The sequence below is a fragment of the Microtus pennsylvanicus genome, chromosome 3 (assembly GCF_037038515.1).
Source record: "Microtus pennsylvanicus isolate mMicPen1 chromosome 3, mMicPen1.hap1, whole genome shotgun sequence".
Taxonomy (NCBI): domain Eukaryota; kingdom Metazoa; phylum Chordata; class Mammalia; order Rodentia; family Cricetidae; genus Microtus; species Microtus pennsylvanicus.
The window spans coordinates 42233944-42259688 of NC_134581.1; the positions used below are offsets into that span (position 1 = coordinate 42233944).

General features: G+C 45.9%; 1 protein-coding gene across 1 annotated transcript in view; it reads right to left on the bottom strand.

Moving 5' to 3' along the window:
• The window catches only part of Cd109 (CD109 molecule), a 112542-nt gene that overhangs the window by 77679 nt on the left and 9118 nt on the right, over nt 1–25745 (bottom strand). The window contains exons 3-5 of the mRNA XM_075965138.1: nt 8327–8355; nt 6339–6569; nt 1362–1487 (exon numbers count right to left, since the gene is read on the bottom strand). Coding sequence (XP_075821253.1) covers nt 1362–1487; nt 6339–6569; nt 8327–8355 — 386 coding nt within the window. The remainder of the gene's footprint in view (nt 1–1361; nt 1488–6338; nt 6570–8326; nt 8356–25745) is intronic.

Here is a 25745-nt window from a genome sequence, read left to right on the forward strand (position 1 = left end):
ATTTAAAATCCACTCCTCAAGACAGAACTCATGTTAGGTACTATTAATTAGGCCAGAAGCCCACAGCTGGCTAGGTCACAAGCCCTAGAAGAGAACCTAGTGCCATTATTCTGCTAAGTGGACGCAGAACTAAATTGTCTTCTAAGTTCCTATCTTGAAACCCATAGATTAATGCATGTCTCAGCCCTTATCAACAAAGCTTCTTTTTATAGTAGACAGTAACTAACACGGTGGCCCACAATTGGTCAACATATAGAAAATAAGAGATTATGAAGTGATTAACTTCAAATGGAACATCTATGTCACACCCCCTCACCCTCAAGGCTCAGGTATCACGGAAGAGAGGGTGGAAAAATTACAATTTTTACAATTACAAAGAGCCAACAGCAGCAGCCATGACAGGGCCACAGAACACATCAACTCAAAAGTGGCTGTAACGGCGTAAGCAATACAAGACAAGCCAAACAAAATCCCATCACAGATGAGGGCGGGGCTTCTAAAGTCCCACCCCTAGCTGGACAACTGTTGGCAATTGATGGCTGCTGGGGTTGGCCATATGTAGTCCTGGGTACCATAGGAAAGCAGGATGAGCAAGCTATGGAGAGAGCAAGCCAGTCAGCAGCTCCCCTCCATGACCTCGGCATCTGCTCTGAATCCAGCTTCCTGCCCTACTTGAATTCCTGCTCTGACTTCTTCCAATGGCAGACTATGATGCTGAAGCAGAAGGGAAATAAACCCTTTCCTCTCCAAAGTGCTTACAGTCATGGTGTTTCATTGCAGCAATATAAATCCTAACTTAAAAAAATTAATGTATCTGAGGGAAGTTGAGGCAGAGAGCAACAGAGGGCACACTCTACTGCTCCTGCCTGTCCTTTTAGGTCACAGATGTGTACTTGAGGGAAGTAGATGGAGGAGGCAGGCAGGAACTCTGAGGAGAAAGGCCTGAGGAACAGCATCAATGTGACTGTAAAGCCACGATTTCTTATAGCAAGAACAACGCAGGTTGGCCCAGTTACTCATTTGAATCATTCTTGTGAAAGATAAAATGTGCCAGTTGGAGAATTTTGTGTTCAGTACTCAATCTTAGAAGAGTCAGCACATGCAATTAATAAGCACACATTTATTCTGTTTTAGAACAAAATGACAAAATGTTTAAACCTTCAAACAGGCTATGATGAAAAAAAGCAATGATTGTAATGAAACCCACCCTATTGAGAAATATAGCAAATTAACAATAAGTCACTGAAATTGTCTAGATGGCCATGTAATTTATTTCTGTTCATAGAATGACTTCGAAACTTTAACACGTGAACAATTTAAACAATGTTTATATTCTCCCCAAAAAGTATATTTATACTCACATTCACTTGAACCTGAATGGACCAGTCCCCCAGCATTGGATGAGAAGATAATTGAAAAGTTTTGGAGATGACCCCGAGATCACCTTGCTGAGAAAACCACTGTTGAATCATGTTAGACTTTGGATCCTAAAACAAAAACCAAACCATTAGTGTTAGCTGTGGAAGGCTACCCAAGAGAAAGTGGATCCTACTTGGGAATGATGCCTGGCAGTACCCACCTTCCCTAGGCAGTCCAGAACTTTCCCCCAAAACATGGCACTAAGATAATATGATGGTTAAACTTCATTGTCAACTGGAGGAGAGTTTGAAGTCACCTAGGAGACACACCCCTGGCGGGGTGGGGGAATCTGTGAAGGTATACTGAGGACAGAAGACCCGCCATGAAGGTGGGCTCAAGGCCGAGCAGTGGTGGTGCACGCTTTTAATCCCAGCACTCGGGAGGCCGATGCAAGTGGATCTCTGTGAGTTTGAGGCCAGCCTGATCTACAAGAGCTAGTTCCAGGATAAGCACCAAAGCTGTACGGAAAAACCCTGTCTCAAAAAAGAAAGAAAGAAAAAAGAAGGAAGGAAGGAAGGAAGGAAGGAAGGAAGGAAGGAAGGAAGGAAGGAAGGAAGGAAGGAAGGAAGAAAGAAAGGAAGGAAGGGGCTCGACTCAGAGTGAATCGGGGGAGAAAAGAGAAGGGGAGCCTGAAGACAGGCGGCTTTCATCTCCCTCTGCATCCTGAACACAGATGTCATGCGACCAGCTACCTCATGCTCGTGCTACCATAGCAACACTGCATTTTACCACCACCATGGTCCCTGCCATGATGGACTGCACCCTCAAACTATGAGCCAACACTGACCCTTCTTTGAGGTGCTCCCACGGGCATTTTGTCACAGCCCTGAGAAAGGAAACAACACAGGGAGTTTTTGGAAAATGGCAGATCTATATCGCTAAGGAAAAGAAATCAAACTGTCTTCCTTTCCCATGACTTCTCCTGAGACCATGCAGATTCTGAGCCACCTTTTAATTCCTGATGCTATAGTTCCCTCTATAGAGGACATGCAGTGTGCACTCCAGCAAACCTACATCAGTGACTTAAAGAAACCCCCCTAATATACAAACCAGTGAAATATGAAAACCAGAACAGAGGGTCCTCAAGAAACAAAGCTAGAGTTACCACTTGGTCTGAGTCTGTCACTCCTCGGCAAACATCTGATGGAATCTAGGTCAACATACTTGCACGTCCATGTTTATTGAGCACTAGTCACAATAGCCAAGATATGAAAGCAGACTAAATGGCCATCTACACGGAAATGGATAAAGAAAATGTGGTATGTGTGCATGGTAAAGGAAGAAGCTCTGCCATCTGTGCCACTGGCAGGAAAGTGGACCAACTGGAGACAACGCGTTAAATGAAATGAGCTAGACTAACAAAGATAAGTACCTCATTCCCTCTCATACATGGAGTCTACATTTCAGTATAGCGGGATTGGTGTGTGTGTGTGTCTGTCTGTCGGAAGGTCTGTCTGGGTCTCTGTGTGTGTTCTATGTAGAAATGGTACTACGTGGGGGGAGAAAGAACTCTAAAGGACAGAGAAATGAGAGGGAAAAGAACAAGTACCACTTTGGCCACTGTGCGCAGATATATATTCATCTCATATACGTATAACATGAAAGCCTCTTTGGGGAAGGGGAGGGAACCAGGGGGAAAAGGGAAAAGGATGGATGATGGATGGTAACTATTAGCAGAATACAATGATATACATGCATGAAAATGTCATGTGACTGTGTTTACTGGAAAAGAGGGAGGGAGGAAATGAGCTCTCACTGTGGAGTTATCACCCTCATTCATTAAAGGCCCACTGTGCTGGGTTCTCCAGCTTACCTGTAATGATAATTCTTCAGTGACTAAGCCAGACTCGGAAAGACAAATAGCACATTTTCTCTCATACACAGAATCTACATTTCAGTATAGCAGGGCTGGGGTGTGTGTGTGTGTGTGTGTGTGTGTATGCATATGTGTGTGCATGTGTGTGTGTCTGTGTGTGCATGTGTGTGTGTGTCTGTGTGTGTCTGTGTATACATGTGTGTGTGCATATGTGTGTGCATGTGTGTGTCTGTGTGTGTCTGTGTGTGCATGTGTGTGCATGTCTGAGTGTGCATGTCTGTGTGTGCATGTGTGTGTATGTGTGTGTGCGCGCACGTGCCTGTGCATAATCTGATTTGAAAGTTGAAATGACACTATGAGGAGGGCGGGAAAAGGAGCAGAATTAACTCTTTCCTTACAGTTGAAAAGCTGACTGCTGCAGAGACTGAGTACACACCCGACTGTGATTGACTGGCCTGGCCATACGCTAGCAGCAACACATGACGGGACTCGGGATTCAAACCCACGTCCACTCTCCACTCAGCAAAATATGTCAGAGAGCCTTTTAAGCAAGGGTCCACTTCCCATAACCTCATAGACAAGAACAGCTCCACGCAGCAACCACACAAAGCGTTCTCCTCCCACACTCCCAGCCCTGCCGACTCTATCCCATTCTCCTTCCGGTTTGTTTCCCACCACACCCCTCTCTCTAACTAAGGCCCCCAATTCCACCCTTCCACTCCTGCCCACTCTCATCCGGAACAACTGATCCGACAATGAAGCATAGGGTTGAAATGCTTGACACAGACCCAGGCAAGCACACGGTGTCTGTTAGAATCGTAGCAGGACCCGAGGTGAAGATGGATTCACTGCCCGGAGTGGAGCCTACACACTCGCAGGCCCATCTCTACCTTTAGGTTCGTCTTCTTCCCAATGTACAGATTCACTTGTCATGCACCACGAAAGTCTAGCCCTCTGCACCTCTGTTGCATGGAATGTCCTCCCTCTCCTGTCTACCGGCAGTGTAAGCTCAGCTTCCTGTTTGCCTCTGGCAGCAGTGGCCTCTTTGAGGATAGCATCTGCACTGGCGTTTACTTTGAGGAGAGCCTCTGCTGGAGTTTATACTTCCTGACTTACAGTAAAAGGGAGCAAAATCCTTCTTTATGTATTTCATTTTTTAGAAAAAAAGTTACAACAATGTGGACACTAAGAGAGATTTACAAATATCTAATCTACATGGGAAGTAGAAAAAGACAAGATCTCCTGAGTAAATTGGGAGCATGGAGACCTTGGGGGAGGATTGAAAGGGGAGGGGAGAGGCAGGGAGGGGAGTAGAGAAAAATGTAGAGCTCAATAAATACCAATAAAAAAAATTTAAAAATCTTTGTTTCCAGCTACCCTATGAGCTCTTGAGAACAAGGATCACACACTTTTTCTTATTCTCTATCCTTTGTCTAGACACAATGAGCTGGTCCAGTTATGAGAAACCAGAAAAAAAAAATCTCCTGGAGAAGGGGCATGAAAGTTGGAAATAAATATGGTGCTGAGAACTAAGTGGGTAGTGTCAGCCAGAAACTTAAAATCTGTGACCGAAAACAGGTCACTGTCTTGTGGGCAAAGTCCTGGGTCAGCCATTGTAACCAGCAGTTGGCTGAGCGGTACCTGCCGCAGCAGGATACACGGGGGAGCTGGGGAGTGAAAAGACTCGGGAAGAAATACAAATAGCTATAAATATGTGCTGTCTAGTGATTAAGGAAATAAAAACAATGGGTTATTGGGTTTCCTCAATCGACTGGACAGAGATTTAAGAAATGCTGAAACATTAATTCTCAGGGTTGCCTAAGGAAAGAGGAACACAAAAACGCTGCTGGTGATTATGGTGGCGGGGGCGGAGTTTTCTCCTAGATGGCATCAGGGAGGCAAAAGGAGGCGGAACTAATACTTCTGCTTCAAGAAGTTGCTCTTGGGGCTGGAGGGACAGAGTGGCAGAGCACAGCCATGGGATGCAGCCTCCTCATCTTAAATAGCTGCGCCCACTCATGTTTGCCGGCACTCACGCTCGGACAGGACACGCCGGCCAAGTCAGAAACAGCTGTATCCACACAAGGTGATTCACCTCCACTCAGAGCAAATTTTACAGCAGAATGTCCAGGGCAGAAGCCAGCTGTGCCAGCTGCCACCACAGTGTCTGATCCACTAAACTGATCCTCTGCCTATAGAGGAGAATTGGGGGCAACATAGAACATGCTTTCCCCACTGCTAAATGGCTTCTGAGGCCCCTGACCTTCCTGAGGCCCGTTACTAAGGCAGGAAAGATGGATAGATAAAGGTCAGTGACCTCACAAAAACACTGAACACCCTCAACATGCCGCAATGATAAATATTGCACCCTACCTATGATAGCTTCGCATATCAGCATCTTAATCACAGCCATTTTTTTTTCTAGACAAAGTTTCCTCTAACCAGCACCTACGGTTAACCTCACCTCTTAATGCTCATCCCTTCACTCCCTGAGCTCCTGTGCCATGGCCTATTGTTTCCTCTGAATGCTTCAGGCCTTGGGATGCTCTGCCTCCTCTGATTTTATTTACTCATTCTTGTATTTCCCTCCAGGCTGTGCTCACACAGCTCTTCCCTGGCAACTCTAGGGAAAGCACTAAGGACTAACACACTCTCTGCCCTGTCTCTGGCTCTCCCTGCCATGCACTGTCACACGTACAGATACACAAATATCTATCCCCTCATATGTGCTTTTCTATGTTAACCATCAGCCTTCTTGCTACCTGCTGAAAACCAAATTCAGCATGAACAGGGACTTGGTCTGTTCAATGCCTGTTTCAGTTCCTGGAGTACAAAAATTCAGTGAGTAGCTGATGAATGGACAGACAGATCAGTAATGGAGCCAGCACTAGACACGAGCAGACAGACTCCACAGCCTGAACCCTTAGCCCAGCTTCTCCCACCTCCCTCCCCATTCAGAGGACCGCCGCCGTGCCGTCGTGTCGAGAAGGAAGCCCGTCTGAGGTGAAATCCTAAGGAATGACTGTGCTAATAACATGAGCAGAGCTCTCCAGACAGCTTGAGTGGAGTGGCTGGAAATCCTCCGTCTCTGTCTGCCACTTACCTTGATGAAAATGTTCACCGGCGTCTTATAAGGCTTGAAGTCTGATAAAAGTGTGAGCACACGAAACTTCACCTCCTGCTTGGGCTTATAGAATGCTTTGTCTGTCTGAATGAGGACAGACATTCTCTTGGTGTTAAATGATAAGCGTGTGCTGTTGGAGAACAAAAGCCCATCCTGGGAATGTCCAGTTATGTGTAGTTCATAAGTCTCGTCCGCACTGTCCAGAGGGAGCTGGGTGGGGAAAGAGCAGACATAGCGAAGGCTCACCATTTCACCTTTAAAATATTTTAATTACAGGTTAGAATAGAAAATTTAAGCACATGGTATTATCAAAAGGAACCGTAGTGTTGGGGAAGCTTCTTCTTCATAGGCACTGAAGCTGAGCAATTGGTTTCCTCTTCTTTAAAATCCTACTCTGGCCGGGTGGTGGTGGCGCATGCCTTTAAACCCAGCACTCAGGAGACAGAGGCAGGCGAATCTCTGTGAGTTCGAAGCCAACCTGGTCTACAAGAGCTAGTTCTAGGACAGGCACCAAAGTTACAGAGAAACCTTGTCTCGAAAACACAAAACAAAACAAAAAATCCAGAGGGTCTGGAACGAGGGACGCACGCCCCACAGCTGGCCCCTCAGCAGTATTACATCACCTTGCCATCTCCTGCGTTATCACTCACACTCGTCCCTGTTGAAGCTGGGTACCTAACTCCCTAGCAAATTTTCCCATCCTCTCTGTGTGAGGCACTCAGCCTGTGGAGGCTAAAATTTGTTTCCTCGCTGCTGAAATCACTCAAGCCCTCCTCTGTGATGCTTTCTTTTCCTGAACCCTGTCCACCATGTGTCTTGCGGGCTGTGCCACCATCTTTTTTAAATTAATAACAGCAGACATCCTACCATCCACTATGAACAGACCAGAAGCCGTAGTGAGCAGTTCACAGGTTCTACATCATTTGACCTCAAGGTAATCCCTCAACCCGATACCACACCCACCCTTCAACTGGATTCTCCTGCTAAAACCATTTCACCAAGAAAAAGGCTTAGAGAGCTGTGACAGGTACTCCAGGCCACCAGCTCACAGCCCAACCCTGCAAGCACTAGACTAATCTAGTAGCAACTTGGAGCAGTGGTTTTAAATATGTCCAGAAAGTCTCCAAACCACCTCTCTTCAAAAAATGGAGTCTGCACTGGGTCACCAAACAAGACATGGAAATAAAAGGAAAACTAATTGAGAACAGGAAGGGATAGGAGGGGGACAAGAAAGGGTAATGGATGATCAAAATACATATATATAAATGTATGAAAATATCATAGTGAAAACTACTATGTGTAATTTTGGAATGTTAATTTTTAAAAAATTAAAAATCCACTGGGTCTGGTGGTATAAGCCTTTAAACCCAGCACTAAGGAAGCAGAAGCAGACAGATCTCGATAAATTCATGGCCAGCCAGGAATACATGGTTACATAGTGAGAACCTGTCTTTAAAAGTGCAGACAAAGGAAGAAAAAAACTCATTAAAACATGAGTAGGGCCAAACACTGAAGTGCTCTGATACTCGAGTTTATTGAAGAAAAATCCCTGCTAGGAGTTCTGAGGGTATAGCAGCCAATCTCTCTACAGAATGCTGCTCTTAAATATTTGAAAACTGCACCAAAAGCAAGCCAAACTTACAAGAGATGTAAATAAAGAGCCAATAAAAAGGTCCATATGCCATAGTTACGATGTATTTCTTTTCGTTGTGGTTCTTTTGAGGATTTTGTTTTGTTTAGTTGTTTGTTTGTTTTCAAGACAGGGTTTCCCTGTGTAGCCTTGATAATCCTTGAACTCACTCTATAGACCAGACTGGCTTCGAACTCAGGTTCCATCTTCCTCTGCCTCCTGAATGCTGGGATTATAGAAATACACCACTATATCCGACTTGAAATGTATTTCTAAAACCAATTTTTTAACTTATTTATTTATTTATTGAAACCAAATAAATTAAATAGATACTTACTGATGGAAGAGTAAGAGTCTTGAAAAAGCCTATAAAGAAAAATGAGAAAGAAAAGATATTTGTCAAAATTTAACTATAATGTTACAGCACAAAACTTAAAAAAACTCTAAGCACTCTGAGATATGGATAGAACCATAAACTTACTTGACCAAACCAAAACAGCTTTATTTTTTTTATTTACAAAATAAAAATTCATTTTAAATACCAACCTCAGTTCCCCCTCCCTCCCTTTCTCCTATCCCACCGCCATCCACTCCTCTGAGGGGGTAAGGCCACTTTTGGGGAGTCAACAAAGTCTGGCACACCAAGTTATGGCAATACCAAGCCCCTCCCCTGTATATCAAGGCTGAGCAAGGTATCCCACCATAGGGAATTCCATAGGGAATGGGCTCCAAAAAGCCAGTTCATGCACCGGGGATAAGTCCTGGTTCCCCTGCCAGCAGCCTACACACACATACACAGATTAAGCCACACAACTGTCACCCACATTCAGAGGGCCTACTTTGGTCCCAGGAACATTCCCCAGCTGTCAGTCCAGAGTCCATGAGCTCCCACAGCTGTCTCTGTTGTTTTCCCAACCATGATCCTGACCCCTCCCCTTGCTCATATAATCCTTCCTCCCTCTCTTCAACTGAACTCCAGGAGCTCAGCCCAGCACTTGGCTCAAAACAGCTTTTTTTATTTTAACTTTTTGTTCAGTTTTTATTGAGCTCTACATTTTTCTCTGCTCCCCTCGCTGCCTCTCCCCTCCCTTTCAACCCTCTCCCAAGGTCCCCATGCTCCCAATTTACTCAGGAGATCTTGTCTTTTTATACTTTCTACTTCCCATGTAGATTAGATCTATGTAAGTCTCTCTTAGTGTCCTGGTTGTTGTCTAAGTTATCTGGGATTGTGGTTTGTAGGCTGGCTTTCTTTGCTTTATGTTTTAAAACCACCTATAAGTGAGTACATGTGATAATTATCTTTCTGTGTTTGGGTTACCTCACTCAAAATGATGTTTCCTAGCTCCATCCCTTTTCCTGCACAATTCGAGCTGTCATTTTTTTTCTGCTGTGTAGTACTCCACTGTGTAAATGTACCACATTTTCCTTATCCATTCTTTGGTCAAGGAGCATTTAGGTTATTTCCAGGTTCTGGCTATGACAAACAAAGCTGCTATAAACAGAGTTGAGCACATGTCCTTGTGGCACGATTGAGCATCCTTTGGATATATACCCAAAAGTGGTATTACTGGGTCTTGAGGAATGTTGTTTCCTAATTTTTTGAGAAATCACCACACAGACATCCAGAGGGGCTGTATCATGTTGCATTCCCACGAGCAATGCAGAAGTGTTCCCTTTACCCTACAACCTCTCCAGCATAAGTTGTCATCAGTGTTAAAACAGCTTTATTAATGCCCAAAATAACCAAAAAGTTGTAACCTATCCTTGTGGCAAAGGTCATCAGTCAGTGGTCAAATCCCAGCAAGCCTTGTCCCCATCGTCATCACTCACTGTCCCCAGGCTCTAACACTCTCGTGGTTACACATGTTCGAGGGACCCTTCAGAGAAGACACAGAGAAAACCTGAGGCTCGGAGCTTATTGTTCTGTTTTACCTGGAGGTCGTAGTACAGGGAATAGAGCCCAGGGCTTCACGTCGTGTAGCATGTGCTCTGTACTGGGCTCCACCCCCAGTGAGGCTCACTTTTAATGTTCTCACATACTCATGATAAAGGAAGGTATTAGTCATGTCAGGGATGAGCTGGGACTCATCCGTGACTCATGAGGACCAGGGTGGTACAGACTATTTTTCACGTACAGTTTCTAAAAGTAGACCTGATAGTTTACCACATGCCAGTTTCTCATCAGAGCCATTTATTTCAAGGAAAAAAAATGGTTTCAAGTTCATTGACGAAGTACTTCTTCAAAGTTCCCATCGGATGTGATAATAGGCCCTTGGTTCTTTCATTGAAGACCTATTTATTAAAGGAACCACAGTGTCCCTCTCCTCCCAGAAGTCATGTGTGTCTACCACGTGAGAGCAGGAAGATAACAGAACACGGCAGAATTAACTCTGTGCTGTGAAATCAGTCTCTGAAATCAGACCACATTCAAGGTTCTATCGTGAATTTGTGCTTTTCCTGCCCTCTCCTTGGGCTTGATTCTCCAGCTCAGTATTTTCATCCATAAAACAAAAATGCTAATATTTGTTCCAAACTCATATAGTGGTTTGTGGAAAGGCTGTTGTTGCCTGCAATATACAGAATGGTCCAGGACACACAGGAAGCAACTGGTACTCATCAGGGTATCAGAGAGCTTGGGGAGGCGTCCATCACGATATCAGTTTGCCTCTACAGCAGAGTTCTCCAGGTGTTTCTGAGGAAGCACGCCATCAATAAACACGTGGCATTTGTTACCAATACCAATCTACATTTATAAAGTGGGATGCGTATTCCATCTCATTCAAGGTTTTAAATATCAAAAGCCTAAATTTCTTAGTCTTGCTCAAAAATCGTAACAGAAGTGGCTGAGTGTGGCGGTCCAGCCCCTGGGATGCTCAGGTGGAAAGATCACCTTGAGTCCGAGGTTAGCCTGGATTACATAGCACATTCAACACCAGCGTGGGTTGCATACCAAAAACCTGCCTCAAAAATAAAATAAGTAAAACTTAGTATATTTTCTACCTTCACCACTATGAACAATCTTGCATATTCTCAAATGTGCACACATCCACTTCAAACACCACTCTTCCAGGAAACTCAAGAGAATATGAATAGGTTTGCAGGAGCCACGCGACAATTCACCACCATGACCACCCAGCGTAGATCAGCTTATGTGATGGTTGTAAGCTCTCCGGCAAAGAGCAGGCGTCTGGCACAATAGGACATTGGACAAAATCTGGACAAAGTGATACAGAGAGACTGAGGGCCAGGAGTGCTTTGAAGGGGTACCTACCTCAAGGAAAAAACACTGACCTCTCGTGCCTGGGATAGGAGTCAGTCGGATGAAGAAGGAGAAGAGGCAGAGAAGAGAATGCCCAGTAGGGTGGGGCACTGGGACTCCACCAAAGCCAGGAACTATCTGGGCTGAGCTCAGAGCTGGGAAACGGCAATTGTGAGATGGGTCCAACTTGACTATCACCTCTTGGTGGTTTTATTATCTTATTTAACAGAAAGAAATTAAGTTTATGATGTTCTGATACATATGTAACCTGTGGGGTGACTGATTCAAGATGCGCTGCCTCACGGGGGACCATATTTGCGGTTAGAACAGCTACCTCTTACTCTCACGGCAGTTTTCAAGTGTATGAAAATGCCACTGGGGATCATAGCCATGATGCACACTAAAACTTATTCCTCTTGTCTAACTGGAATCTTCTGTCCTTTGACCAACATCTCCCCTGAAGCTCCTTGCTGGATAGCCGCCATTTTACTTACTGGATAACCACCATTTTAACTTGCTGGATAGCTGCCATTTTACTTGCTGGATAACCACCATTTTGCTTACTGGATAACCGCCATTTTACTTGCTGGATAGCCACCATTTTACTCTCCATTTAAGCTCAACATTTTAAGACCTTGTGTCTTAAATAACTCTATGTCCTCAGATTCACCCACATTGTTGCAAACGGCAGGCTCTCTTTCTCAGAGCTAAACGGTATTCCACTGTGAAGGGGAATAAAACAGACACTATCCTTCTTTACCCATTTATCTGTTATTTGACACTTAGATTGTTACCTCCCCTAGCTATAGAGTTGTGAGGCAATAACAGGAAATGCAGGTGATGTCTTTTTGACAGGCTGATTTCATACCTGTTGGGGCTGAACACAGTTTATGCAGGAATAATCTATGTTCATTAAGCTTTTGCTTCTCATGGGATACATATATTCCTTGCTGAATTAAAGGGAAAATGAGAGGCTGTATCGGCAACTTGATTAAAAAAAACTTTTAAAGCTATATAAATACAACTTCCTTCACAAACTTCTTTTAAGTTGTTGAAATACACTAACAGGAATGCTCTACACATACTTAGGAATGAGGAGGTAGTCCTCCCGGGCATGAATTTGGGAACCGACTAATTTTAACAGATTAAAAGAGCCTATTAACCATGAATGTAGCTGGAGAGAGGATATACAAAGAGAACATAAGAGGGCAGAAAGTTAAATCTTAACAGACAATCACACAGGATCCATCAAAAGAGAAAAAAAAGGGTACATGGAAAGTGATGGAGGGAAGAAAGGGAAGAAGGAAATGATATAATTACATTTTAATTTCAAACATTATATATATATGCACATATGTGTGTGCGTGCGTGCGTGCGTGCGTGTGTGTGTGTGTGTGTGTGTGTTCGGTTGGAACCTCCAGCTGGGCACCTGCATGATCCAGAAAGCCCTACTACCGTCTATCTCTCCAAACCCTTCCCACTCAGAATCTCCGAACAAAGGGAAGGCACCAAAAAGCCCAGTTCCACATTCTTGGTGTCTACTGCAGCTTCCTCCCCTGAAGTTGCCAGCTGCCCAAGTCCCCACCTAAAACATACAGTTTTTGACTATACTTGAGCATAAACCCAGTTTGTGGTGATTGCGTCATCATCCACACCCCCTTCCCCGCACCTGCAGGCTATATAAGCTCCCTGCTTTAGATAGGACATGTGACTTCTCCAGCCCCATCTCTGGGACTGGAAAACCTACCCAGGAGTTGCTTTGCTCAAATATACCTGTGCCATCACCTAAAGGGGTACCAGGTGCCTCTTTCTGGGTCAAGTACCCCGGGGTCCCCTGCCAAGCTGAGGCCGCAGCAGGGCAAGCCCGATCTGTTTCCAGAGCAGAGACATGCTCTGTTCTCGGGGACCTTTGTGTTAGGAGATGTCCTTCCCAAAGACTATCCCCACCCCATCATTCGACCCTAGGATATCTCAGGGGACAGCTTATCCTAGTCTTTGGTGTCTGGCACAGGCTCAGAAATGGACAAGAGCTGAGTCTAAACCCAATCCTCATTCACCCCTGGGGTGTCTTCTGCAAAATTTATCCAAACTGGGGCGGTCTCACACCGTACGCCCAAAACAAACGGTTTGAGCTCCCTTATCCAGGGTTTGTGAGTTCTGCACTTCCACACCTCCCTTTGCAGCCAGTGCTCAGCAGCCCAGGTTTTGTTGGCCAAGGTCGTGGCAACTCCAGGGGCCCTTTCACCCAGGGACTGACCCTGAGTTCTGCACCCCGACTAGGCAGCCTGAGTCCCTGGCACCTTCACCTGTCTTCTTCCTCTTGTCTCTTCCCTGTTCTGTTTGTCTGTTTACCTGTCTCATCTCCATCCAAGATGGCTTTTCGCTCTCTCACTCTCCCCATTCCCCAGTAAACCTCCACTAACTCTGTTGTTAGCGGTGTTTTCTTGGCAGGGCTCGCCGAAAGGTATCCAATTTGCCGTTTTTTACTCACTAGACTCTCCCAGCATTTGGTCTGGCCACACTGGGATGCTAAAGGCCCACTCTACCCACAACCAACAGCTCCTATCTCCCTGTTTGTTTCTGTCTGCTCTTCCACCCAACCATGCTGGGATCCTACCCACCTGCTCTACGCCTCCCCAGCAGGAGCCTCGGTCTGGCTCCTCATTTCATTTCTCAGTCATCACCAGATTATTAGAAAGAAAAAAAATGGCTGAGAATGGTCCCCAAAGCCCTGTGCAGGAATTGGTGAAAATAGCTTTTAAGGTTTTTAACGCCTGAGAAGAGGAAGCAGAGTCTTCCCGGCAGACTTGACTGCAGCAGAAGGCTATGCTGCAAGCTCACACCTTGGCAGCTGCCCTGTGGCCATTGGCACTACAGGGAAGTCCACAAGACTCCATCCTGCTGGAGACTAGCCAAAGTCAACTCCGCTGGGGGCCTGCTTTAAATGCATCCAGGAAGGTCACCGGTCCTGATGCTGCCCCAACCCTGGGCTGCCAGCAAGTCCATGTCCTGTCTGCCAGCAGACTGGCCACTGGAAGTCAGAATGTGCCCGTGTAATCATGACCTCTATGCCACACCACGGAGGCCCAGCCTCACCAGCACAGGCATCTGAGACTCTTCCAACTTTTGAGCTCCCTAGCCTGGTGAAGGCTGATAGCACCCAGACTCGGAGATACCACCACCCTCGCGGAGCCTAGGGTAACACACCAGGTAGTGGGTAAGTCTGTCACCTTCTGATGGGCCCTTTTAATGGCCCATATCCATTCTGTCCTCTGGAAGGAATGGGGCTTCCTCATTACCAAGGGTGATGGAGGAAGGTCATTGGCTAATAAAGGAACTGCCTTGGCTCATCTTATTGGTTAGGACATAGGTAGGTGGAGTATTTGTAGTAATAGGAGCGGCGGCGGGGCTGCGTCCCCAACACCCCAGCCGCCTGCCCGGCTAGCTTATGCCCCGAAATAATTACATGGACACTGTATTCTTTTAAACACTGCTTTGGCCCATTTCTACCTAGCCTCTTCTAGGCTAACTCTCGCACCTGGACTAGCCCATTTTTTATCATCTGTATAGCACCGGTCTTATCAGGAAGATTCTAGCCTAAGTCCATCCTGGGTCGGAGCTTCATCACGTGCGTCTGCCTGGGAGCTGGGCATGGCGTCTCTCTGAGGTGTGTGCTCCCGAGAGGAGAGCTGTCGAGTCTGACCTCACTTCCTCTTCCTCCCAGCGTTTTGTTCTGGTTACTCCACCTACCTATGTCCTAACCAATAAGATGAGCCAAGGCAGTTCCTTTATTAGCCAATGACCTTCCTCCATCACAAGGGCACTCCCATAGTCAATGGACCCCTTATAGCCAAGCTCTTGGAGGTCCTCAGCTCCATGCTGAGGTAGCCATAATTCACTATTGGGGGCCCTCCAAGGACCCCAGCGGCCTTAAGCAATGCCAGGGCTGACTCAGTAGCTTAGGGACTAAGTCTCCAGCTTCACTGGATCTACAGGACATATTTTGTTTTTGACACCCTTCTATCAGCCCTGTTATTAACCAGAGGAGAGGGTCAAACTCCTGAATAAAGGGGCCACACAGACAAAAGACAGCTGGTTCTACTTTAATAACCACCTCATCCTCCCCCAGGATCAGAAACTCTCCATCATCCACCAAACCTTACATATAGACCCCAAGGCTTTGTTCCACTTATTAGAGCCCCTATTTGATGTGGTGGCTCAGGTACTCCTGGACCACATCATCCCTGGTTCAGCATTCCACAGACCATCCAAACAGACAGTGAGCCAGCTTTAACTTCCACGGTCATCGAACTCATCTCTGAAGCCCTCAACATCTCCTGGAAACTCCACATCCCCTACCACCACAATTCTTGGGAAAGGTTGAGAGGGCCAATAGACTCAACAACAACTCACCAATCCTATTGAACTCAGATTATCTTGGCCCGTCCTGCTTCCCATTGCCCACACCCACTTCCTGGTCACCCCACACTCTCCTACAAGCCTAAGCCCTTTTGAGCTCCTTTATGGAAGGCCATTCCTTCTCAACACCACCTCCCAGCCTATATCCCTCCATTCGCAGGGTACCTACCCCATCTTTCCCTCCTATGGTCCCCTCCTACGGTCCCTTCGTTGTTCACATGCTGACAGATACCTCCCTGCCCACACGCAGACACACCCAACTGCTCCTGAGCCCACCTCACTTCTTCCCAGGGGACTCCTCAAGCAGTTATCTTCTAAATCTCTAGAGCCCCAATGTTTAGGACCCTACACTGTGATCCTCACCACAGTTACCAAGCTCCTGGGATGTCAGAGCTGATACCACCTCTATAGGCTCAACACCCACCCAGGATAAACTGTCTTCCCAGCACCTGGACCCTGAACCCTCCAGTTTTCCAGAATGTCTCAATGAGTGGCCGGGGTGATCAAGCCCTTGTGTCTTGCTCATTCACCTTTGTCTCTTCTGTCTTCTGGGCTATATTTTTTCCCTCAAAGTGTCCATGCCTTTTAACCCAAAGCTATAACCTTTGCTGTGACACCAAGGTGTAAGTCTGTTCCAGCTGTTTTGCAGACATTTGCATGTTCTTGGGGACAGGGTGCTGCTACTGTATCAGTGAATCTGGTCTGGTGGAAACTAATATTGAGTCATTCCACAAATCACCTGAAGAACTTTGCCAATACAACCAGGGCACATCTCCCTTCCATTCTTTCTGGGAGTCCTCACTCTTCCCATAGCTAACCCCACTCACAGGGCCAGCGGTGATCTGTCTATTTTTTTTCTCCTAGCAACCTGCCTGTTCCTCCTGGAATGGATTCATGAGGTCTCCAGGGTGGCAGTTAACCAAATGCTTCTTCACCCATACCTCCCGCTGAGCATGAGCCCACCAACTCCTGACTCCCCCTCTCCATGTTGTCCCTTGCCAACAGCAAGTAGCCAGATTTGAACCGGTGCCTATATACCAAAAAAGGTAGGGATGTTCAGTAGGAATCTCCAGCTCACCCCTGCATGACTCAGAAAGCCCCATTCCTCTCTCTCTAGACCCTGCCCACTCAGAGAATCTCTGCATAAAGGAAAGACACCAAAAAGCCCAGTTCCGCATTCTTGGCAGCTACTAGTTTCCTCCCCTGAAGATGCCGGCTGCCCAAGTCCCTGCCTAAAGCATTCAGCTTTTGACCTAGGCATAAACTTAGCTTGTGTCTGACATGTCATCACCCCTCACCTACAGGCTACATAATCTTGGTTTAGTTCAGGCGTGACTTCTCCAGCCTCAATCTCTGGAACTGGAGAACCCACCCAGGAGTTGCTTTGCTCAAGTAAACTTGTTTTTACTTTTTCAGTTTGGTTTGATCTGGCTTACTGTTTCAGTGGAGAAACCTATTATTGAGTTACAGAAAACCTAGGGAGTGTTGTGGGGCAGGGTGTTAAAAGGCTACAATGTTTCTGAGCTGGTAGAGAAATGTGACAAGTAAAGTCTGTCTTTCAGAAATATGTGGTGGCTACAACTGTAACTCAGTGGTAAAAAGCGCTTGCCCAGCATCCTGAGACCCTGAGTTTCAACCCAAAAAAAGGGGGTGGTTGCTTGTTTTTTCTTTTTCTCCCTTGTTTGTTTGTTTGCTTGCTTGCTGGTTGGCTTGTTTGTTTAAGATAAAGTCTCACTATGCAGCCCTAGCTAGCCTGGAACTCACTAAGTAGATTCTCTATACACACTCAAGAAGTAAATCTGGCTTTCCTTCCACTTGAGGCGATCTTCCCGCCTCCGTTCTCCCAAGCACTGAGATTACAACCATGAGCCACCATGTCTGATTGTCTTTCTTTTGTGGAAGAAAGGCATAGTGCTTTGAAAAACCCTGCAAAGTACTATGCTGAAAGATTTTTTAACTACATGTTTATGTGTATGCATCTGTGCACATGAGTGCAGGTGCCTGCCAGAATAGGAAGCTGGACCCTCTGGAGCTAGAGTTACAGGCAGTGTAATTACTGGGAACCAAACTCAGATCCTTTGGAAGAACAGTACTCGATTTTAACTACTAAGCCATTTCCCCAGCCCCATGTTGTTAAATGTTCTATTACATCAGGAAAAAATGAAATTGAGACTAACATCTGTAGAGAAAACATTGCTGTGTAGACACTAACATCTACCTGTAGAGTAGACGTTGCTGTGTAGACAATATCGCACCAGATACCTCAGCACAAATGGAGGTTGTTTCTACAACTTAAAGTATTATGGGGTAGGTAATAAGAAGATGGCTCAGTGACTAAAGTGTTGCATGCACACGCATGTACGTACACATGCACACACATGAACACACACACACACGCACCTGCAAGAACCTGAATCCATAACCCAGAACCCATGTTGAAAGCCACATGCAGTGGTGTAATAATATTACAGTGCCTGTAATCCTGAGGCTCAGAAGGCAGAGGCAGGAGGCCACCCACAGGCCAGCCAGCCCAGATAAATCGGCTTGCTCAGGGTAGTGCAAGACTCTGTTTCAAAAAATAAGGTGGCCAGTGACTGAGAAAGATGACTTGCATGGAGCTCCAGAGCCAACGTGCGGAGACATGACCCCAGGCACACACACAAGAACATGCAGACACGCACATGCCATAAAAAAAAAAAGCATGACGACCAAACAGCTTAAACACTGAATAAACAGTGGATTATACCCCACCAAACAAAACGAAACTCAGTGAGTTCATGCTTCCATGTGTAATTAATACACAGCTAAGTGAGAGCAAAGGAACGCTTCAGACAGGAAGCACAGGCGAAACCTCAGGGCCCGAATTCTGAAATATGATCCTGAGTCTGGCGCATGCGAGCCAGGAGTCACCTGTGAGAAATCGTCAACAAACATTTAATTTGTGTTAAATTACTAAACTTTCAGATAGTTCATTCCCAGCAAGAAAAAACTTTGAAACAAACAAGATTACCTAGCAGCTGGGGGGTGGTGGTGGTGACAGCAGCAGCTTAGCACACCTTTAACCCCAGCACCCTGGAGGCAGAGGCGGGCAGATCTCTGTGAGTTCGAGGCCAGCTTGGTCTACAGAGTGAGTCTCAGGACGCCCAGGGCTTCATAAAGAAACCCTGTCTCAACACACACACACACACACACACACACACACACACATATTACCTCGCAAAGCTAAGCCTGGAGTGGAGAGCACAAGACAATCCAGCACCCGGGAGGCTGAAGCAGGAGGACCGCAAGTTCGAAGCCAGCCTGAGCGCGAAAATAACTAATATGAGAACAAATCACAAGCACGTGGGGATAAAAGGGAAAAGCTCCAGCAAGCCTCGCAAGCTATGCTGTCCCATAGAGCAGGCACCAGAGGCATGAGACACCTGTAAAAGGCCTCTGAGTCCTAAGACTTAGAAGAAGAGATAGAGACTTCCAGCAAGGGCTTTTATAAGGATTCTGTGCAATCACACTATCTGTAATTGCAAATAATACATCACCTAGCTCAAACAGAGTATGCTGCCAAAATTAATTGTATCTGCTTCATTTTCTTCTGTAATGCAGCCATGGGAGAATGTTCAACTATTTATATTGTTGAATTATATTTCTCTTCTACCGCTGTGTCCTGGAGGATGGGAATCTGAAAGTTTTCTTTAGAAAAAAAAATAAAACAGGAAACAGATCTGACAGAATTTTTTTCCATTTTTATGAACCAAAGCGATATATACGTTTCCACAGACCTACACTCCAACTATCTTCAAAAGACAGAAATGAAGTAAAGTGTCGGCCCGTGAGCTTATTCGGTAGCTTGCACCAAGTGTAAAAGCTGCGACACCTCGGGGTTGCCATTTCAGTTCGGTTCAGTGTAGTTTCCTTTCAAAGTAGGAGCTTCATGGAAAGAGGTGTTCTGGGTGAATGATCCAATAATCCTATTATTCTTATTTTACAAACGAGATCTGAAGCCCTGGATCACCCAAGTCTCAGTTGGCAGCCTGACTCTTGGGTCCCGGCATTAGACCCTGTTCTGGATGGTCTCGGTATGCTTAGCAGTTTACATCTCTTGTATTGATGGCTATTGTCAGAGTTTTGTTTGGTTGGTCTGTTTGTGAATAGCCCCAATTCCTTAATCATAGGGGTTTAACGAGTCCTTGCTTTCCTCAGCCCCTGAGTGGATCCTGGCACCTATACAAGCCATCCCCCAGGAGGGGGCAACCCTGAGCAAGTCGGGTTTCTAGCTAACAGGACCACAAAAGCAGGATGCTCGGGCACACTTCCTTTAATCTCAGCACCCGGAGGCAGAGGCAGGTGGATCTCTATGAGTTCAAGGCCATCGTGGTCTACAAAGGGAGTTACAGGACTGTTACACAAAGAAATCCTGTCTTTAAAAGAGAGAGAGCCCACAAAGCGGACCCACCCCGCGGTGTGGCTGAAAGAGCCTTTCTCCTACAGTGGATGTGGGCGTTATAAGACAGCAGCCACCACAGTGTGCCACACCAGAATCCAGAAGGAAAAGCTGAACTGTGGAGAGCCGTGCCCCAACACACCAGCCGGTTCCTGAGAGGTACTTAGATTCCATTGCTTTAGGATACATTTTCGGGGCTGGCTATTTTGTCAGACCAGGGAATGGCGGAAACAATGTACTTCCTTTCCACACTGGTCTGACACGCAGGCCACCTCTCGGGGCCACCAGCTTTACAAAGACTGAGGAGGGGTGGGCATGTGGGCTCTGATTTCTACCCAAGTGACATCAGGAGAGAGGAAAGCAGCTGGCGATCTACAGTGAATGACTCCCTTACGCTGGTTAACAGGAGGACGAGCGCTGGCAGTTCCACACGGGCTCGCTAGAAAGCTCATTTCTCAGTCGTACTTGTTTTGTTACTTTGGGGGGGGGGTAGCTTTTATTCAGCCCTCACCTTTGAAGGGTTTCCCATGAGAGCAAAGCGGGAGGAATTGCATGCTTGGGTCGCACATGGGTTCCAGACCCGGAACCAGGAAAGATACAGAAGCCAGCAGTGAGAGGAACAGAAGCAGAGATCTCTCAGCCCCTCTAGCTCCTACTGGATATGGGGAGTGCCTCAGGCACTGTGTAGAGAGACACACTCAAGGCCTGCCACTAATCTCATGAGTCCTTATTAAAAGGTCAGCTTTAAATGCTTAATGTCATTTATTGCTTTTGCTGTCTTCTCTTTAAATTTAAAAATACTTGGAATTTCCTAGGAACTTATTAAGTGCTAGCAAAAATACTTAGAAAAATACTTGGAATTTCCTAGGAATTTACTAAGTGCTAGCATCGGACTTATTTGAAAGTCAAAAGATTTTACAATAACTTGGGTCCCCCAACCAATAAAGGGAGGAGTGGGGCAGGGAAGCAGGAGAGATGGGAAATAATAGCCCCTTTCTCTGCCATTGCTAGGTTGAGAGTGAAGAGATGGTATTTGCAAACCTTTGGGAGCATTGCTTTCCTCTTTTGGCCAGGTTTCACTCAGACGTGGGAAATGACTACTGAATGGCGGTACACACTCACTACTGAATGGCGGTACACGGTACACACTCTCGCAGTCCTGAGGATGCGCTCTCTTATGTAAGGTCCTTTCTTACTCGTTCTTCCGGTCGCTTTCGCATCTGACCAGAGCGAGGCCATCTCAGAGCCTTCGGGACTGCTGCCTCTGCCCCACAGCAGCCAGCACCTCAAAAGAAGCCTTGTTTGCTGACTTCACACTTGGCATGGCCGGAAAAAAAAAAAAAGGAAAAAAAACGGCCATTTGATTTACAAATAGAGTCGAAGCTATTTTTAAGTTGTGTAATAAACATCCACAAGAACGAACCTTTCCTTAACTTTTGAAACATGCTCTGTAAGACATCTGCTGCCTGACGCCTGTCCTCACCAAGAGGCCCTGGAGAATCGTTGACCAGAACAAGCAGTGTACATTTGGAAATAAAACTAGGTCCAGAAATACTCTCTATGAGAAAAAAAAAGGATTTTTTTCCCTATATGTCTACACAACTTAATATCTTTGGCAGCCCTGCTAAGCAGTCATGTGCAAAAATAAACTTGGGTTTCGCCCCACTGTTAATATGTTTTGCCTCTTTACCAGTTTATTCAATATCCTCTATTTATGTAGAAATTATTCCATCTCCAGATGAACTGCAAAAGATAAACAACTATCCACCACAAATATGTGAAAAATAGAACTTTAAAACACGGTGTTTCTCTTTAACAGTTAACTGTCATTTTAGCAAAAAAAAAGAAAAGAAAAAAGAAAGAAAAAACTAATTAGTTGAGTCCATACAAAAAATACAAGTATTTCACAATCTCTTTTAAACCTTCCTTTGGACTCTTTCATATTCCTGTTGTTTTTTCCTGCCTCCCCTTGCTTATAAATATTTCGCTAAATATGGCATTCGAACATAATGCTTCATTCCATGTATATGGCTCAGCGAAATTAGGTTAAGCAGAAACTAAAGTAAGAAAACTTTAAACTAAGGCTCAACACAAACATAAAAGCAAGAGTCAGGCCAGGTTCTTGACTTTGAAATGTACAAGAGTGCTTGCCATGGCAAGGCAGGCAATCTACAGCCTGCAGACCAAACTTAGCCCACGCTTTTTATGTACTTTATGAACTAAGAATGGCTTTTCATTTATAAACAAATGGGGAAGAACAATTTTTCACTGTGCGTCAGCAGCATACAGACTCTAAAGTTCATTTCTCTCCAGCTGCTGCGAAGCTATAAGGTAGTGTCAAGTAAGGGCAGCAAAGACAAAAGTCTACAGCAAAACCTACATTTACCTCTGCAGGAAAAGTCTGTCCACCCCCCGCCCCCCATGGTGCGCTGTGGGGAGACTCCCTCCTCCTCCCTCAAGGAACAAGATTGAATGTCCACTAAAGCCAACAACAGAGAGGCCATGATTTTGCTCAGGAGTAGGGAGGAACCTCCATGTCTGCCAACTGGTAAATGCCAAAGGAAAGACAGCTAATGTCTTTGAAATGTTACTTTATACCAGGTATTGTGATCAGGGTTTGAAAGCAGTGTATTGGCAACAATAAAAAAGAAGTGAGTGGAATTAAGCTCAAAAACAAGTCTTATTTAACCCAAAATGTTCAAAATACTATCGTTAAACACATAAGAAAAGAATGAGCTTATTGCTTTTTTGGTACCAATATTCAAAATCCAGTGTGTACTTTATAGCCATAGCTCACCTAAAGTCATACAAGCCTCAATCCACATGCTCAAAAACTACACGTGAGATTAAGCCTCGTGGCACATGTTTTAATTCCAATTCCAGTACTCAGGAGGTAGAAGTACTTAAATCTCTGTGAATTCGAGGCCAAGCATGGTCTACATAGCAAGCAAACGAGGTCAGTTCCCTGGCCATCCCCTGTGGTCGGTTTGGTGACTACCCTGGTTGCCAGGGGAACCTTCATTCAGTGACTAATGGAGGCAGATTCAGAGACCCAAGGCCAAACGCTGAACTAAGCTCCAGGAGTTCTGCTGAGAGAGAAGGGACTATAGGAGCCAGGGAGTCAGAGACATGGGAGGAAAACCCACAGAAATGGCTAGCATGGCTCATGAGAACTCACAGAATCTGAACCAACAACCAGGGAGCCTGCATGGGACTGACTAATATATATGACAGTTGAATAGCTTGGTCTATTTGTGGGATTTCTGGCAAACGGGAGCAGGGACTGTCCCTGGGGCATCAGCTGGTTCTTGGGAACCTATGCCTCAGGCTGGATTGCCTTGCCCAGCCTGAGTACAGAGAGAGGTGCCTGGTCTCGTGGCAGCTTGATGTGCCAGGCTTTGCTGAAGCCCATGGGAGGCCTGCCCCTTCCTGAGCAAATATGAGGAGGGGTGGGTTGGGGATGAGGCAGAGGAGAGGTGGGAGGAGGGAGTGGGAGGAGAGGAAGGAGGGGAGCCTGCAGTAGGAATGTAAAAATTAACTAATTAAATTAAAAAGAAAAAGAAAAAAACAAATAAAAAGAGTTCTGTTTCAATACGGCTTTAGTACTCCCATTTTGACCCGCTGTGCCTAATAGGATAGCACAGACCCAAGTATTTCCGAAACAGTCGTTACAATATAATCTCATAGAGTTTGGCACACAATAAATATAAAGAATGCCTGCTTTCTAGTCCTTAAGATGATATTTAACACATTTCAACAGAGTAATGCTAAACGATTCTGCAGCTATACTTTCATAAACATAAATCCCTAACTGTGCTTGCTGCAAGGAAGCTACGGGGTATTCTTAGAAAACATTCCTCTTCGCTTATGCCTCCTTCTTCAACACTCAGTCTGGTTTTTAGACTTCAATTCATGAATCATTTCCTCCAAACCCAAAGCCCCACAGATCTGCCCACATGTTACCCATTGCTATTCCCCGACTAGATCTTCAAGCTAGTTCAGCCAGGGCCTTGGAGGCAAACCAAGGCAACACACAAATACAGGTCCTATGAGCTTTCCCTTCTATGTGGGATGCTCCATAGATGACATAAAAGAAGGAAACCAGTTAGAGAGAGGAGACAGAGACAACCAGGAGGGATGGGAACGAGGGAAGGGAGGGCAAACATGACAGATGCACATGAGAATGTCGTCATGAAATACATACTTTTGCACACACAACACACACTAATCATCTACAGAAAGTCGATTCCAAGAACTTTTCTATGAAAAGTAAAGGGTAGAAAAGAAAGCAAGACTGGGACCCACCACAATCCTCCACCGCAAGCCCCGTCATGCACCTTTGTAAGACTGCTTGACCTAGACCCAAAATATGGGGAGTCAGAACGCCACCTTATACACTAGCCACCATGGCGGGAATAAACTCAGCTCATCCCCTTACACCTGTAAGGACGCACACCTCCATCACAAACAGCGCTCTCGCGCTCTCTCTCTCTCTCTCTCTCTCTCTCTCTCTCTCTCTCTCTCTCTCTCTCTCTCTCTCTCTCTCTCTCTCTCTCTCTGAGACAGGGTTTCCCTGTGTAGCCCTGGCCATCCTGAAACTCACTCTGTAGACCAGGCTGGCCTCAAACTCACAGAGATCTGCCTGCCTCTTCCTCCTGACTGTTGGGATTAAAGGCATGTGCCACCACCGCCTGGTCAGCCCTCTCTATTTTGCTCTTGCATGCACACACACACATACACACAAGACCCAGACCTTTTGTTCCAACAATGGTCAACCACCAGGGTTCACCACTGTTTTTCTTTTTGACATTCCTCTCCTTTGCCCCACCTAGAAGAAGGTAGCCAGATCTACACAGTTTAGAGGAAGGTTATAGCTATGCCAAAGTCTTCCTCAAATTCCACGTTAATCTTACTCTTCGCTCTTACCCGTACTCTTGTCTTGTCTTTCATCACATGAGGAAGTGGCACTGGGGAGGGTCAGACACCTGTATGTCTCAATGCTCAGAAAAGAGAGACGGGAGAATCACAAGCTTGAGGCCAGTCTTGGCTACATAATGAGACTCCGTGTCAAAAAGAACAACAATAAACTTTGTGCCTAGAACTTTCCTTTCTCCCCTGGCTTTCTGAGGCTCACACCGTCTTCCACGTCCCCCACTCCTGTCTGCCTATGACTGCCATTGGCTTGTTTCCTCACCCAAGCTCCTGCCATCATCCGTATTCTTATAAATCGTCTCTCTTGTGCAGCTCAGGTAGTCTTGCCATCTTAAGTACTATCATTCCCTATGAAAACAAGGCCTTAAATTTTCCCTCAGCTATAATTTCAAAACCATCTGTCAGATGCCTCCACCTAGGTGCCTCCCCGGACTCCCTCTCGCAGACTCTCAGAGAAAAGCCGAAGCATGTATTCAGTAACCACAGAGCCGCTACCTGCCTCTCGAGACTGCCCTTCCCACTGCCGTCCTGGAAACCAGCTCATCACTCCTGCACAGCCTCCCTCCTCTAACGCACGCGTGGAATGATGACTCCCGCCAAACACCAAGCACCTCCTAGTCAAGGAGGGGGGTCATGAATGGGCGCCTGGAGCCCCTATAAAAGTAGAAGGTACCACATGGTGCCGAGTCAAAGAGGAGAAGCGCTGTT